The 16683-nt window shown below is 32.0% G+C and overlaps 2 protein-coding genes across 2 annotated transcripts; one reads left to right on the forward strand and one right to left on the reverse strand.

Annotated features, from left to right (window-relative positions):
• Nucleotides 1-9411: 9411 nt before the first annotated feature.
• Nucleotides 9412-10128, reverse strand: LOC106752859 (vacuolar iron transporter homolog 4-like). The gene has a single exon (XM_014634631.2). It carries the CDS (start codon nt 10126-10128, stop codon nt 9508-9510), a length of 621 nt encoding a protein of 206 aa, XP_014490117.1. The 3' UTR covers nt 9412-9507.
• Nucleotides 10129-15275: 5147 nt separating this feature from the next.
• Nucleotides 15276-16138, forward strand: LOC106752858 (vacuolar iron transporter homolog 4-like). Its single transcript, XM_014634630.2, has one exon. It carries the CDS (start codon nt 15339-15341, stop codon nt 15993-15995), a length of 657 nt encoding a protein of 218 aa, XP_014490116.1. The 5' UTR covers nt 15276-15338; the 3' UTR covers nt 15996-16138.
• The last annotated feature ends 545 nt before the right edge of the window (nt 16139-16683 follow it).

Below are 16683 nucleotides of genomic sequence, written 5' to 3' on the forward strand. Positions count from 1 at the left end.
TCAAGAATCTGCAAATGAACATAATATCAAACTGTGGCTGTATGGCGAAAGCATAAAATCAGATAAAAAAAACATATTTTTTCAAAACAATCGTCTCACAAAAAAGTATGAAAAACCCTACCCTATTGAGGCTTCTTCCAAATTTACGGAAAAGAAAAGCACAGGGACGATCGGTTATTCAACAACATTGCACATGACTCAATATTCAACATTAAAATTGTCAATTAAGCGCAACAAAATTCTCAACCAAAACAAACCAATTATGAGAAAAACCCACAACGTTGGGTGATACAATGACACCCAAATAGACGCCTTTGTTTCACTCGAGCACAAAAGGAAACGAAATAAATCAAAAAATGGAACAGAGAAGAAGAAAGTCTTTCTTTTTTTCCCACTTTGCCCTTCTAAATTTTTTAAAAAATCCTAATTCCAACTGAAAAGGACTCCCAGTCAGCAAAGAAATGACACCTCACTCAGCAGTTGCAGACCTGGACACGTTGCCGTTAACAATTTTAACGGAGTTACTGAAAAGGACCAAATTGAACATTAAATTCGTTCTTTGGGACGAAATTGAACACAAATTCAACTTAGGGACCAAAACGAATTTTCTGAACCAAAATTGGGACCAAAAAGAACTTTTAACCTATATTTTATTTATTTCATAAGGATATTTTATAATATAATTGAAATGTAGGAAAACATAAGTATTTTTATACTATTCATTAGCTATATTTAGTTTTTCTTAAAACATCTTAAGGGGTTTCACTAATCTTTAACAAGATTACAATAAGTACAACCCACTCTTGGTATACAACTATAATTAATCATCTTGAGTTTTTCTAGTCAACCTCATTAGTTTGAGTTTAACCATTCATAATATCAATCCTAAACAACTTGTTTAAATTGTTTAACTCGACTGAGTTAAATAATACAAGTGTTTTAATTCACTTATGAATTTATAAACACAAGTGTTTTGAATACAAGTACAAATTCAAGTAACTCTCATATAGAGGATAAATTGAATACAATGAAATATGAGAACTTGTAAAAGTTCTTTCTCTTAGAATGAAGGGCTTTAAATGATATGAACTTTGAGAGTAATAAAGTAAGTATGTAATGATAGATCTCTTGTATATCTTCTTCTCGTATATTCTTTTTTTTTTTTGCGAGTTCTCTTTATATAACTTTCTTCGTTAGACATAAAGTTGACTTCCAGATAGACTTCATAGCCCTTTCAAGTAGTTAGTCAAACTCAGGTCTACGTTGTAAAATGATAGTGCTTTGTTAACACTTTCTTTCATAAGTAGCTTGTACGGTCTTTCAAACAAACTTTGAGGAAACATTCTAGGAATGTCTTCCTATCTCTCAACGTCTTTTGGTTTTTTGTGCAAAGCTTCTGAATAAAGTTTGGTGTTGTCATTATCTGCATAGACAAGGAGAGCAAAGCATACTAGCAAGGAAACAATTTTTTGTACATCATTAAATCTTTTATGCATTAATGATCATAAAAGGCATTGCGTGTTCAAAGCACATTGGTACATGTCAGCATTGTTTAAACAAAGCATCATTTAAAGCATAACGTTTGATATATTAGATTTAGATTATATAATCTTTAAACGCTTGTTTCATACAATTGTTCAAGCTACTTTACATCGTTTAGCAAAACTAATGTTTAGACACTTTATCATTTGTTCAGATGCTATATCTTTTGCTCATATGCTATAATGTTTAGACACTTTGTTAGGAGTTTTGTAACATTTAGTTCTTTCTTGTGTCAATGCATTAGACACATTTGAGATATAGGATAATCATATATCATTTGGTAGCGTTTTACAAATGATTCATATTTTAAGACATTTAATGGCTCAATACATTTGTATATTACATCTTAAGCATTAATGTTTAACTTAGCATTTACTTGGATGTTTTAATTATGTCAAACGCCAGTTTGTTATTTGACAGATTTTAGTTAAAACACTATATTCATTATAAATGTTTATCTCGTTCAATACCTTGGATAAACAATTATATTTGGTAAACACTAATTTCATTTAGTATTATTTTTTAGCATATACAATCGTTAGACGTTACATTCTATAAACAATATTTTGTTGAATATTGTTTGTTAAACTTCAAAACATGAGTTGCTAGATAGTTTAGTCTCTCTAGACGATATTGTTTTAGCAATCTTTTCCTTAACAAATACACATGTTAAACAAAATATATCTATGAAGATCTTATGTTAGACTATGGTTCAGAGCGTTTAATCATTTTATAGTCTAGGCGATATATTCCAGGATGTTGAATATCAAAGAAATGTCAAAGATATCAAAGTGTAAATCATAAAATTTGTTTTGACAAACATCAAGAGTTTATGGCATGACAATATCAAGATTTGTTTGACAAATATTAAGGATATATGATATCAGAGTTATATTATATTTTGACAAACATCAAGATTTTTATGGCATCATAATTTTATACTAAAGTTTGACAAACATCAAGATTTCAATGACATCGAACTTTTATAGCATCAAAGTTATAAAAGTCAATAAAAAACAAGGATATACTCCCCATGACTTTGGTGCCTAGACAATGTTTAATGTTTAACCTATTAAAATTTGATGTTGTTTAATGCATTCTCTCCCCCTTATTTGATGCATACAAAGGACACTATATGTCTTTCTCTGTTTAAAGTTTATCTTTCTCAAGTGTTTAGCATGTTCTCCCCTTTAATAGTTTTCTCCTCCTTAAGATACAGTCTATACCAGCATTTAACATATTAAAATTCTCTCCTTTATTTCATAAAGATAAAAAAGGATTTTGAGAGGTACATAGTATATGACAATATGACTATTAGAGCAATTAGCATTGATATACCATAAAGATCAGAGCAAAAATGTTGATTGGAGAATTATTAACCAAATATGCTATGAACGATATATGAATGCCATAAGTCATAATCATTTAGAATATGCAATGCATTGTATTATCAAAGCATATTAAACATAACAAAGCAAACATGAATCTAAGTATCAGAGTATATGTGGTAGGATAATGCATGATCAAAGCCTCTTATAAAGATAATGTATTAGAACAACTGAAAATAAGGTATTAGAGTGATTAAAATGGAATTAATATATTGGAGCATATAAAATTAGTGTATTAGAGCAAAAAATATTCCATAGTGTCTAGATATCTTGAGATCTTAATGCTTTAATCTCCCCTTAGATTAAACGACTCCCTATAGATGATATTGTTTAGTGCTCAAAGGAAGATGAAGGGGGTGAAGGAAGTTGGCTTTAGGGTGGTTGTGGTGGTGGTTGTGTGTTTAGGCTAGGTGGATAACAGAGTCTATGGGTTAAGGTGTTTAGGGTGTTGATTACTTCCATGAATTTTTCATTATCCCAACCTTGATAGTAGCAAGTTCTATAGTAATATTTGTAGAGTGTTGTACCAGTTCTATAATAATATTTGTAGAGTGTAGCAAGTGTCTACCAGGAAGATCTTGGTCTTGACATACCATTTGATGTCACCAGTTGCTTTATTCATTAGATGATTTTTCTTCATCAAACGATTTGACCTACTAGGCTTTCTTTTCTCCTTCAAATGTTTCACCATCTTGTCTAGACGCTTGTTTCCAATCTACATATCTGTAAAAAAATCATCTAGCTCTAACATTTCACATGTCAGGCTTGTACTTGTTATTTCAACGTGTAAGGCCTTTTTTAAACATGACATTGTATGTGTTGTCATATTGACTATTTGTCAGCAGATAATGTTTATAGGATAACGTCTATAATCTTTCTAGTATGTGCTTTCTTTTCTTTTTAGCTTTCTTTGAGATTTAGAGGTTCTTCTATCTTCTTCTTCAGTTCTTGGGACTTAGACCTTTTTTCCGTTGCGATATGTTAGGATCCATTGTCCTAGTGTCATGATGGGAGTGTCTTTCCGATCATCTAACAGATCTGTAAGAGAGATATTTTGGTTCTTTGGTACCTATCTAGAGTTTGGTCCAACCTTGTTAGTTTTGCTTGTCCATTTCTTTTTAGATTTGGACTTTGAATGGAAAACGTTCTTTCTAGCTTTGACAAATTTAACAATTTTCGATGAAGACATATGATGGACTGGTTTGTCTTTAAATCCTAAACTTGTCTTGCCATAAAAGTTATTATTGTATTTTATTAAAAGCCCTAAACACTCGTTGCCTTCATAAGTTCTATTCAACACTTTGAGTAAAGTTTTGTTTTCTCACTAAAATTGTTCGACGTGTGTTTACACCCTAGCAAGTGTACCAGATCGTATAAAGTAATAATAGAACAATAAGTCTAGATATCGTTTCCCAAGGGACTTTGTGGCCTAAACGTTCATGTGAATTAATTGCATCTAACTTGAAAGAATAATAATTTGAGAGTTTAATGCAAAAACAAAGTAAACATGCAAATGCATTGAATCAGTTGACGGATAAGAATATGAATGAATGGAGTTGTTGGGATTTACAATTTCATCCTGATCCACCTTCCTATATCTACTATTCCTATTATATTCCACTTGATTATTAATGTTCATGCAACTTTCTAAATTACTCTAAACCCAATCCCTCGGGGGAAAGAGCCTATTACCATAATTACTAGTTTGCTATCCATAGTCTCCCTAGCAATTACTAATGCATTAATCACAGAATTTTAAAGCAATTGAGCGTCCTACTCCTATTCCTAGGCAGTATTGCATAATCAAGAGAATTCTTCTCAGTTCTAGATTTCCCCGTACATTCCCATATCGACAAAATCAAAGATCATGACATTGAATAAGTTAAACAATGCAAACTTTAAAGTACAGAGAAGAAAACCCAAACTATTGATAATACAAGTATATGAATGAAATAGGAATTTTGATATAAGAGAGTTTCACAAAGATTACATTGTTCCCCAACAACAAAGGGTTTAGTTCACCATTGACATGGTGAAACTATATGGATTTAATGGAAAGAATGAAAGAATAAACCCTAGAATTGGTGAATTGGAGCCTTAGCATCCAAAAGCCACCTCCAAGGAGTGTAGAAGGTGTTCTGTCGTCTTTCTCTGCCAAAAGATTACCCTAGAATAGTTCTGAGGCTCTAATTATAAGCTATGAAAAATTAAAGAATTTGGCCCAAGCCCAACTACAACGCTCAGCGCTGGATTTGACTGCTCAGCGGTAGGTGCGACACTCTACTGGATCGCTCAGCGTTGACGCTCAAGCCTCCTGCCGTATTGAATTAAAGTTCTCAACGCTCAGCAGTGGATTCTGGCGCTCAGCGGTGGCAACGATTCTTCATTCACCCCTCAGCGCTGGCGCTTAAGCGTTTTGCCGTATTGAAGTCCACAATGCTGACGCTCAGCATTGGAATCGGCGATGAGAGGTGGGAGCAATTCCTCTTTTGCACCTTTCTTCATCCTTTCTTGAGTCCAACTCCTTCCTACTTCACTTTTCATCCTTCAATTCTCATTAAATCCTGTCAAAATAATGTAAAACCAAACATAATATCTCTAAAACCAACTTTGACTCTCTTGTGACCTAACTTAAGTGTTTTGCATGATTTTAAGCTCATTCTAAGTCATAAAGGGTGTGTTTTGATATCAATTTCAAGTATAAAAATAACGGTTTTTAGACCGTTATCAACGTGTTTAATGGTTTTAGTTATAATCATGCTCTCTAATTTTGGATGAAGACATATGATGGACTGGTTTGTCTTTAAATCCTAAAGTTGTCTTGCAAGAATAGTGTTTACTGTATTTTATTAAATGCCCTAAACGCTTGTTGCCTCATAAGTTCTGTTCAACACTTTGAGTAAAGTTTTGTTTTCTCACTAAAGTTGTTTGATGTGTTTATGGTTTTAGTTATAGTCGTGCTCTCTACCAGCTTAACATTTTTCAAAGTGAGATTTTCATTTTCTAGTTTCAAAATAATTATCTTCCTCTTTAGGTTGCTAACTTTTTGTTGTAAGGATTTTACATCATCCTTAGACAATGTCAAATCATTTTTCAAAATCTCATTTTCTTTTGAAGAATTTTTAAATTGTTTTCTTAACCTTTGATAAGCTTTTGACAACTTTGAGGAATTTTACATTAGCTCATTATATGCCTCAATGCTAGAATGAAGATCATTAAAGTTTACCTCATCATCAGAGTCATCCGACGTATCACACGTTCAGTCAACTATTAGGCATAAAATGACTTCTCCTTCTTTGTTTTCAGATGAGCTTAGTTCTTCTTAAGTATTTGTTGCCTTATCTTATTTGGCTTTGTTGGTTTCTTCATATGTGGCTATCAATGTGTTTCGCATATCTTTTGTAGTATTGCATTTTTGTACCCTTTTGTACTCATCTTCACATAGAGTACACGTTAATATGTTTTCAACTTTAGAGTTGAGAAAATACCTTTATTTATGATTGTCTAACCAAGAACTTCTAGCCAAGGGCTCTACCTCTCTATTCAAAGGTATAAAGTTTCCACTTTCCACAATGTCCCACAAGTCAACGTGACACGATTCAAAGAAAGTGATCATTCTTTGCTTCCAGTGGTTAAACTTTTCTCCTTTGAATAAAGGAGGATGGTTGATGACGTATCCTTCATTTTCCATTGCCATATATGGATCATTTTCTCAAGTCCTATTAAGAACTAACTCCTGAGGTTAGTTCTGATACCAATTAAAATATAGGAAAACACTAGAAAAACTAGATGTTATAGCACAAAAATTACCTGTTTCCACTCGTCCAGTCTTGTCCAATCCTAGAAAGACCTGGAATTCAGATGATGAAACAAGCTTCAACGAATCAGACACCTACCTCTATTGGAAACAAGCAATTTTTGCCAATAGAGATGCATCTAGGCCAAACCATGTGTCTTAGTAATAGTTTGCTTGAGGATGATAGTGAAAGCATTACTATTCTTGGTGTGTGCACTCTCAAAACCTTGTAGCACTCATGATTTTGATAATTCTAATGTTGTCTTCCAAGTAAATCACAATGCTCTCGAATAACGTCTAATAAAGGCGCTACCTCAAGGAACACCTCAACCAATCGTCTTCAGGAAATCTGTCTCTCTTTGAAGAATCTATGTGTCATGTTAGGACACATTGTTTATGAACTCTATGATGACCGTTTTAGAAGAGGATTTCTCCAATGATGTATCGGTTTATCCTCCATCACCTCTTGCAATTTCTGATGTACCCTTTGAATAAAAATAGTTTCAAAAAAATGGCTATGGTCATCTATTCCCCACCTCCACAAATACCAAGCTCAATCCTTGGAAACCCTGATCGAATAATCTAAACACATACTCCTTCACATCAATCAACAATCTATAGTAAAATAATTATTTTAATTTATAAAATAATTCAATTTAGAATAACGGTTATTGAAAGGATAAAACTAAAAATGTAATTATTTTAGTTTAAAATAAGGATTACTTGAAAGTAAAATTGAAAAAAAATTGTAAAAAAAAAAACGAATCTTCTTTATATATTATATACATTTATAAATATTAAGGTTAAAACCATTTAGACGTCCTTATTTTCGTAAAGTATTCCCATTTTGGTCCCCTTTTTTTTAAAACTTCCCAATTGGGTCTTTAAAAATGCTAATTTCAAATAAATTAACCCCTGCCGTTAAAATTGAGTAACGATGTTAAATTTGTGCAGAGGTGGATAGAGGACGTGTTCAACCATTAAATATCAGATGAAACGTGGCAGAAAAGTGAGTGATAGGTGTCGTTCAGTACTGTGATTAATTGATAAATTGAAATTAAAAAAGGGATTAGGGTTACGTTTCCTCTTTAGCATTTTGATACCGCTCTTCCTCAAACACAGCTTGCAGACCATGTCTTGAATCATCTCGTCTCCTGCTTCTGCTCCTTGATTTTCTCTGAACTCCAGAGTCTTCATTAGAGGCATCGTAGTAACTTGGTGGTCATGATCTTGAGTGCCTTCTCCTCGTAGATCTTGGTTTTAGCACAGGGACTTCTTCAGCATCTTGTCGAAATGATATTTCTTTTTCACAATTCTGTTTGCTCAGCCTCTCGTGTGTATTGCCCTGCCAATCCTGTTCAGTACTATTCAAACCTATTTGAACCCTCTCCGTCACAGTGGTATCAAGCTTCTCGTGTGTTGAATGATATGTAGAGAGGCCACCACTGTCGGTAATTGAGGATGCTCCACGTGTGATACTCCACTGCTTAGAATTAGGTTGTTTAACGTATGGTGGTGGAAAGACATTACTGTAGCAGGACTTCAATGTAGGTGTTTCATCCCTTCGAACATTTCTCTCGGATTTATCAGTTACAGTTGGGCCAACATGATTAACAGAGAATGGCTCCTTTTTAATTGATAACTAACTTACCTTCCAGCAAATTCAAAAAAAACCAGTTGACGAACACCTACAACCAAGTCACGATTGAAGTTGAAATAGGAAATGCCTGAGCTCCACAGTCCGAATCAAGTATGGATCGTCTCCACTAACGAATGTTAATGAACTTGCGATGCACTCCTCTCATATTCCTCTCACAGTTCTAATGTAATTCAATCCCAATTGCTTTTCGATTTAATAGAACCCTAATTCTCTTTTTTATTTCACTCAACCCTAATTCCCTTTTTTAATTAACGTAACCCTAATCCCCTTTTTAATTTCAATTTATCAATTAATCACAGCAGAACGCCACGTATCACTCACTCTTCTGCCACGATTCGTCTGATATTTAATGGTTGAACACGTCCTCTATCTACCTCTGCACAGATTTAACACCATTACTCAATTTTAACGGCAGGGGTTAATTTGTTTGAAATTAGCACTTTTAAGGACCTAATTGGAAAGTTTTAAAAGAAAGGGACCAAAATGGGAATACCTTACGAAAATAGGGACACCTAAATGGTTTTAACCAAATATTAATGGTATATGGATGAAAAGTTACAAATACTTAATTAGAATTACAATATTACAACATTTAATAACAAATGCATTTTTATTATTTCTTTTTATGTACACAATATGTTATAAGTTTAATATAAATTTTTATAACACATTTTGATTAATTTTATTACAATAATTAAATTTTTAATTAAATTTTTTAATTTTTATTATCATAAACAAATTGTACACACCTACAAATGTTTTACTTTTGTTTCCAAATAATTTTTCTATTAAATATCTAGTTTATACAAATTAAATTCATTTATAATATGAAGATCAAAATCTTAAACTCTCTTAATCATTAATAAATTATTTGATGATTTAAATATATTTTTTAATTTTTAAAAATTTATAATATCTTTATAAAATATTTCTTATTTTCATTCTTTAAATATTTGAAATTTTTCTTAATGAGAGGCTAGTAATAACTTTCTATCTTTTGCCAAATAATCCTCCATTTGCCACCATCTATTTAAATGTTCCAGTATTCATTTCATGATTTAAAAATGAAAACAGTGCATGATTTAAGCTCTACATCAATCACGAGTATCAGTTTTCAATCCTTAAAGCCAAAAGTAATAGCCATAGTCATATAACCTCCAATCACCACTATCACCATTCCTTCTCACTAATGTTTTACTTTTTCTAATTACTGCTATCATCCCTCCAAATACCAACAATGCCAACATAGCCAAAGAAATAACTAGCAGCCTGAGCTTATAGTCCCTTATGAAAGCAGCTGTTAGCACTGACACCATTCCACCAATAGAAAATCCAATTGCTGATGCTAAGGAAGCTTGAAAAGGGTTTAGAAGTTTATCATCTTCCTCCATTTCGTTCTGTTCTTTATGATGGACTTTCATTTGAGCTACTTCTGTGTCAACAGATACAAACCCTTCAACTGGCATGCTGCAAGCGCCAACAACTACTCCTAAGAAACCAGCAAGAAGCATGACTATGATGTTTTCATTCAAAGCTTCAATGGCAATCATCAGTAAGGTGGTTATGAACAACCCAGTTTTGGCTCCAAACACAGCTAACCCAAGACAATGTTCCCTTTCAGAGTACTCAATATTGTTTTCTTCCATGTCTTGGTTAGGGTTTGCTTCTATATCATTAGAGTGATTGAGATTCTCAACATGGTTAATTGGCATTTCATTGCTACTAGTGCCAAGAGAATCCATAATGCACAAGAATTGTAAGATACAAGGATAAAGGGAAAATAGGAAAAGATTGCCTGTGGAGGACACACTCTCCTCATGGAAGTTATATTATATAGACATAGAACATAGAATAGTAAGATTACAGTTAGGTATGGTTGATGATAATGGACCTCAGTGGTGATGGTGTGGAGAGCACAATGAAGGGTGGCCACCTGTTTTAATAATTCCTGAAGCTTTTCAATTAACAATGAATGAACTTTTTTCATGGACCTGTTTGGATTCTTTGTATGAATCATTTTATTGTGGTCACTACATAAAGGATATGTTTATGATTAATCAATTCAGGGGTGTGTGTATTCCACAAGAAAGCCCCATGCCAATTTGAATATGAAGAAATAATGATTATTTAAAATTAGTGTTATCTCACACCCCAGTTCCTTCTTCAAATCTAGAAAAATAAAATCTTAAATGGAGACATGCATTATGCTTTAATATTATTGTTAATTTTCCCTAGTGGGTTCGTGTAGAAAGATGGATATTATTCCAATATGCAAGGAAAAAAAGAAAGCGAAATATAACTAGAGTCACTTTCAGGGAAATGTTTTTAAAATATGCAGAAAGATGAACTTAAGCACTGAGTTTTGGCTGTTTTTCCTTCAGGAAAGTGCATAGCCTGTAGCCTTCGTGTGGATTACACACTCCTCACTCCAATTTATTAATTACACACTTTACTTTAATGGCCACTATCCCCGTGGAGTGCACACTCCAACAAATATAATATATACTCTCTTTTCTCTAAAATAATCAAGCCATTTTGTTTTGCTTTCTTCTGGGATCTTTTACTTACATAGCTTCAACTGCCTAAGTTACATATGATTTCTCTGTGAATCACAACATTTCCAAATTGAAAAGCGATGGATTTACGTTTCACATGCAGTAGAATCTAACCTTGGATATACTAAGTCAATATGCAGTATTCACTTTTAAAGACCTATTTTACGTATCAGTCAAGTTAACTCTATGTTTATCTGCTATTTAGCACCCAAAGGTGTTCATAAAAAAGGGTTAGAATATAGTGTTCAATTTACACATCAAATATTTTCATAATCAAAATCTTAATAATTAATGTTGGAAACTAATTTAAAATTTAATTGCCTGTAATAATAAATTTAGAAATAATTTTAAAACTATTTAATTATTAATAATTTTTAATTTATAAATTAATATTTAAATTACCATTGATTAATTATCTTTTTTTCATATTAAAGTCGATTATTATTTAAATTGTTTTTTATAGTATTCGATAAAAAGTCATATAAGTATAATCTTATTCTTAATATTGGTTACATGATTTTAATATCTTTAATAATAATTGGTAGTCCGTGCACTTGTATGATCCTGTTGGCACTTTCCAACCACATAAAAGGTTAGTCCATCTTAGTTGTTTAGGGCTAAATTCAAAGCCTATAGACAAGAACCTCTCGTTATTCTCAGCACATGCAACATTTTTCTCTACTTGAGAATGAATGATCATTAGAGTGTTAGAATAGACCACCATTTCAAAGCTCCATACACTCATACATCAACAATATCATCAACCATGAAATCTCACCTTGAGTTATGGAATTACGTCCATTAAACATACTTCCAATACATACATAACCTCAAGAATCAAACATTATGTATTTCAATTCATATTACAATTCAATTTATACTACACAACAAGTAGTAGAAACCAATTATTCCAACATTCACATACATTATACACACTTCAAAAAAACATATAAAATCTTAGTTGAAAATTTGATATTTTCGCTCAACGCACCAAGTCCATTCACTCAGCTAAAGCCCACTTGCTCAGTGCATTAAGTTTGTTCGCTGAGTAAAACAAAAACAGTGGGTTCTGCTCACTCACCTCTCGCTCAGCGAGAAGTTTGCTTAGCAAGACTGCATAATCCTACAACACCAAAACTTCAGAATTTGCACTACTCAACCACTCAAAACCTATTATATGCATCTTTTCCAACTTCTAACACTCCTAGATCATATTATACACTTAAATATACTTAATCAATTGTGTCTAAACCATCATAAACACATTTTACACTATTTACTAACCAGATTAAATTTCAAAATCTATTAAACCTCAACTTATGGACCCAAATCAAATTCTACCATTTGTGGCACAATTTCAAGTAACTCAGGGACTCTAAAAAATCCAAAATGACTTACCAAGACTCTTTAATCTAACCATTTGAGCACAAAACCTCTAACTTAAGTTTTCACTAGTTCATTTCCTTAAAAACAATTTCTAAACTAAGGTAAACTACACCTATCTATCACCAAACCTTCTTAACACATATTTCATCCATTTTAAACATCTTAACCACTCATCTATCACCAAACCTTCTTAACACAAATTTCATCCATTTTAAACATCTTAACCACTCATAAAACACTTATAATAGACTTTTTTTTTTTACGTCAAACCAGTTCACAACACTTCTCTCATAGTTTTCACTACTCAAGACCTCATTTTTAGACCCAAAACAACCTACAACCAATAGTGAACCTTGTTACCAATAATTCAATCATCACAATTCACATCATCAACACCAAAATTCAACATCAATATCATCTACAAATAGATTCAACATATTATACATTATTCATCAACACACAAAACATCAAACACCTAATTGATTTCTCTACATTTAATCGTAGACCATAATTTTACTCCAACAGTTCAATATTCATACATCCTTTAACATACACAATTAACATCAATTCAAGAAAACTCTAGCTTCCCTTACCTCTCAAAGAAACTGTCCAATCTTTAAAAATGCTTTGTCGATTACTTGAACCGCAAGGAATACCTAAACGAACCTACAAAACACCAAATTGAAAACGGACATAGTCCTTAGAACTCTAGATGAATCAAGAATGTATACGAGATGCATGATTACACATGCAAAAATAAAAGATTCCTCTAAAATAGATATAGGAATGAAAGGAGAAAAAAGAGTCAAAACTTACTTGCTCTATTGAAGGAGAAAAAGGAGTCAGAACTTACTTGCTCTATTGTTGTCGTGGTCGATTAGGTACCTCCTGATCGCCAAAGAAATGACTTAGGAGTTAGAACTCTTAGAGAGAAGGTAGAGAACTCTAGAAAAGTGGTTTTTAAAGAGATGATACGTCTTAAAATAATTAAACTCGTTTATAACAAAACTATTTATAATAAAACCCTTTAAAATTAAAATAATTGAGTCTCACTATTTTTAGACTACCACCACTTCTAAAATATCATTTTTTTAGAGTTTTTAAAAACTCGATTATTACAATATTAGAAAGATTTAGTGTAAATAATTCTGTTATAAACAAGTTACATTATTTTAAAACATCATTTCTCTATAAATTACTTTTCTAGAGTTCTTTAACTTTTCTTTATTTTGTTCATCTTCAATTTGGACTAATCAATTTTTCAGTTTGGATAAGATGAGTTCTAACCATTTTCTTGGTCTATTTCTAGTTTTTATTACATGTGAGTCTTCTTCCACTTGCATGTATATTTTTAACCTTCTATTTGAATCTTTGTCGATCAATGACAATGATGGTATGGTCTTATTATTCTTATGATGTTTATATATGCAGATAGAACATCTTGTGTGATTGGAGGTAATTTGGAGTTCTAAAACTATTTGAGATGTCCTAATAGATGATGGAAGCTAATTCTATGCTTATATATTGTTGATATTTTGTTCAGCTTGTGAATTGAAATTTGGTGATTTAATATGTAAAATTAATACTTTGAATGATTTGGTCTCTTAAGCATTTAGTTTGTTTTTTCTGTTGATTGTAAAAACTTTGATGTGCATAGCTAATTATGAAAACTATGTTCTGACTTTGTTTAGAAATGTTTATGTGAAGTCTTTGAACTAATCCATGTCATAGACCTATTTTATAATGTTAAATGATATTATTAAAAAATATTTACTTCAAATAGATAATAATAATAATAATAAGGTAATACCATAGCATAAATAAATTATAAGGTTTAAATCCTTTTTTGGTCCTTAAGTTATAAGTTGGTGTTCAGTTTAGTCCCCGCTTTTAAAAATGTCAAACTTTGGTCCCTAAGTTATAAAAAATGTATCAAATCAGTCCTAGCCGTTAACGAAATCAATGAAATATGTACCAAGTTGCTATCTAGATATGGAGATTTTACAACCTTCAAAGAGCCGACAAGTATGAAAGAATATAGATGAGACTGATTTGATACATATTTCATTGATTTCGTTAACCGTTGGAACTGATTTGATACATTTTTTATAACTTAGGGATCAAAGGTTGACATTTTTAAAAGCGAGGACTAAATTGAACACCAGCTTATAACTTAGGGACCAAAAAATGATTTAAATCTAATTATAATATTAAACTGAGATTATTAGTTATGATTGTTGTTAATACATGAATATGTAAATATTCTTTCAATAGATACATATTGAATTGTTCGAAGATGAAAAAATTTAATAAATCTTGTTAAATCAAATTCTTTTAATATACTTATTGGATTGAGTACGTATAAACACGTTTATATATATATATATATATATATATATATATTTATATTATATATAGAAGTTTTAACACATTTAAACTAAGGAAAATGTTTTTTTAACAACTTTTTTACTATGTTTATATGGTAATTCGTGATTGGTATGTTAAATTCAAACGAACCAATAAAATAATGACATATAATTTATTATCAAAAAAATTGTTATAAAAAGTTATTAATATATCATATAGTCATAAGCTAAATGCTTAACTATTCATATCGTGGCCATCTAACTATTGATATATTAATTAATATTCCTTGTTTTCAAATTAATAAACCAAAACTAAAAACATGATTTCAAACAATAGATGAATAATGTATAAACATTACATTGAAGTGGAATATCTGAGACCTGGATCCACTTTTTGGTGGAGAATTTTAAACCCGAACCATATATATTTTTTAAGAAGTCACTAACTTGCAGCTAGTGCTGTCCTGATCACCATTATTACTCCTTTATCAATATTTAGGTACATTGACACCTCAAACTTCACCATCCCTCACTATAAATATTCTTCATTGGAAGCGTGTGTTCTTCACAAGCTCTTAATAATATCTCATAACACCATCAATTATATTTCCTCCTTTTCCATTTCAGCATTAATTACCCAGATTCATGGCAAACCTTGGAGCTCGAATTAACGATGTTTCATCAAACCAAGTTGAGATCCCTGTCCATTCTGATGGTGTGGAGCCAAAAGCAAGTGAGGAGAGCAGCATTGACTACTCACAAAGGGGTCAGTGGCTTCGAGCAGCAGTGTTGGGAGCGAATGATGGGTTAGTCTCTGTTGCCTCACTGATGATGGGTGTTGGAGCTGTTAAGAAAGACATCAGTGCCATGCTTATTGCTGGTTTTGCTGGATTAGTTGCAGGGGCTTGTAGCATGGCAATTGGAGAGTTTGTCTCTGTGTACACTCAGTATGACATAGAGATGACTCAGCTTAAAAGAGAGAGGGAAGCTGCTAATAACAATGGAGAAGCTCAAAGGGAGAAGTTACCAAACCCATTTCAGGCTGCACTGGCATCAGCACTGGCATTTTCTATTGGTGCTTTGGTGCCAATGTTAGCAGCTGTGTTTATAAGGAGCCACAAGATTAGGATGGGAGTTGTTGTTGCTGCGGTTAGCCTGGCGTTGTTGGTGTTTGGAGGGTTAGGAGCAGTTCTTGGAAAAACTCCAGTAATGAGGTCTTGTCTAAGGGTTCTGATTGGAGGTTGGATGGCTATGGCTGTAACGTTTGGCCTCACTAAATTGATTGCCTCTGCTCAACTTTGAATGTTACTGATATTCTTAGTAAAGCTTTTATTGGTTTTTGTTCAAATGAAACCAACTTCTTTAAGAACTTGAAAGTTGCAAGTTTTCATAATAGATAAAAATGAAAAAGTTGGGTGTTACATAAGAAACCAAAACCTATAATTATTAAGTTTTAATAGTTTGGAAAGAAGTTCTGATTGATAAAAAGAAGAATCTACTTCAATTTATATGTCTTTGATACGAGCTATAGAACAGTAATTACGATTGGAAAGAGTGGACAATTAGTAGAGCAATTGGTGTTATCGGTATAACTCATACAGACAAGTGATTAATTTTTCAAATTTATTCAGGTAAATATGTTCCAATAGGGGCTTTCACACTTTGAGTTCTCCATATCCATATAGGTTTTATTGCATTTTCTTTTTAATATTTGTGCTTTCTGTATTAGATGAACAAACGTAAATTAGTATATATATAAGACTGAAGACAACTAGCTGCACAATGATGTGGTGTGAATAGAAAAATTCAATATATATATATATATAGGATGATGATACTTTGACAATATTTTTTGACAACTTTTTTGACAACGGGACACGTATCATCACTTTATTGGTCTTTTTGAATTATATTAAAAAAATATTTAAAACGGACCAATCACAAGCTACCACGTATGCGTTGTTAAAAAGTTGTTAAAAATGTGTTGTTA

The sequence above is a fragment of the Vigna radiata genome, unplaced genomic scaffold (genome assembly GCF_000741045.1).
Source record: "Vigna radiata var. radiata cultivar VC1973A unplaced genomic scaffold, Vradiata_ver6 scaffold_48, whole genome shotgun sequence".
Classification (NCBI taxonomy): Eukaryota; Viridiplantae; Streptophyta; class Magnoliopsida; order Fabales; family Fabaceae; genus Vigna; species Vigna radiata.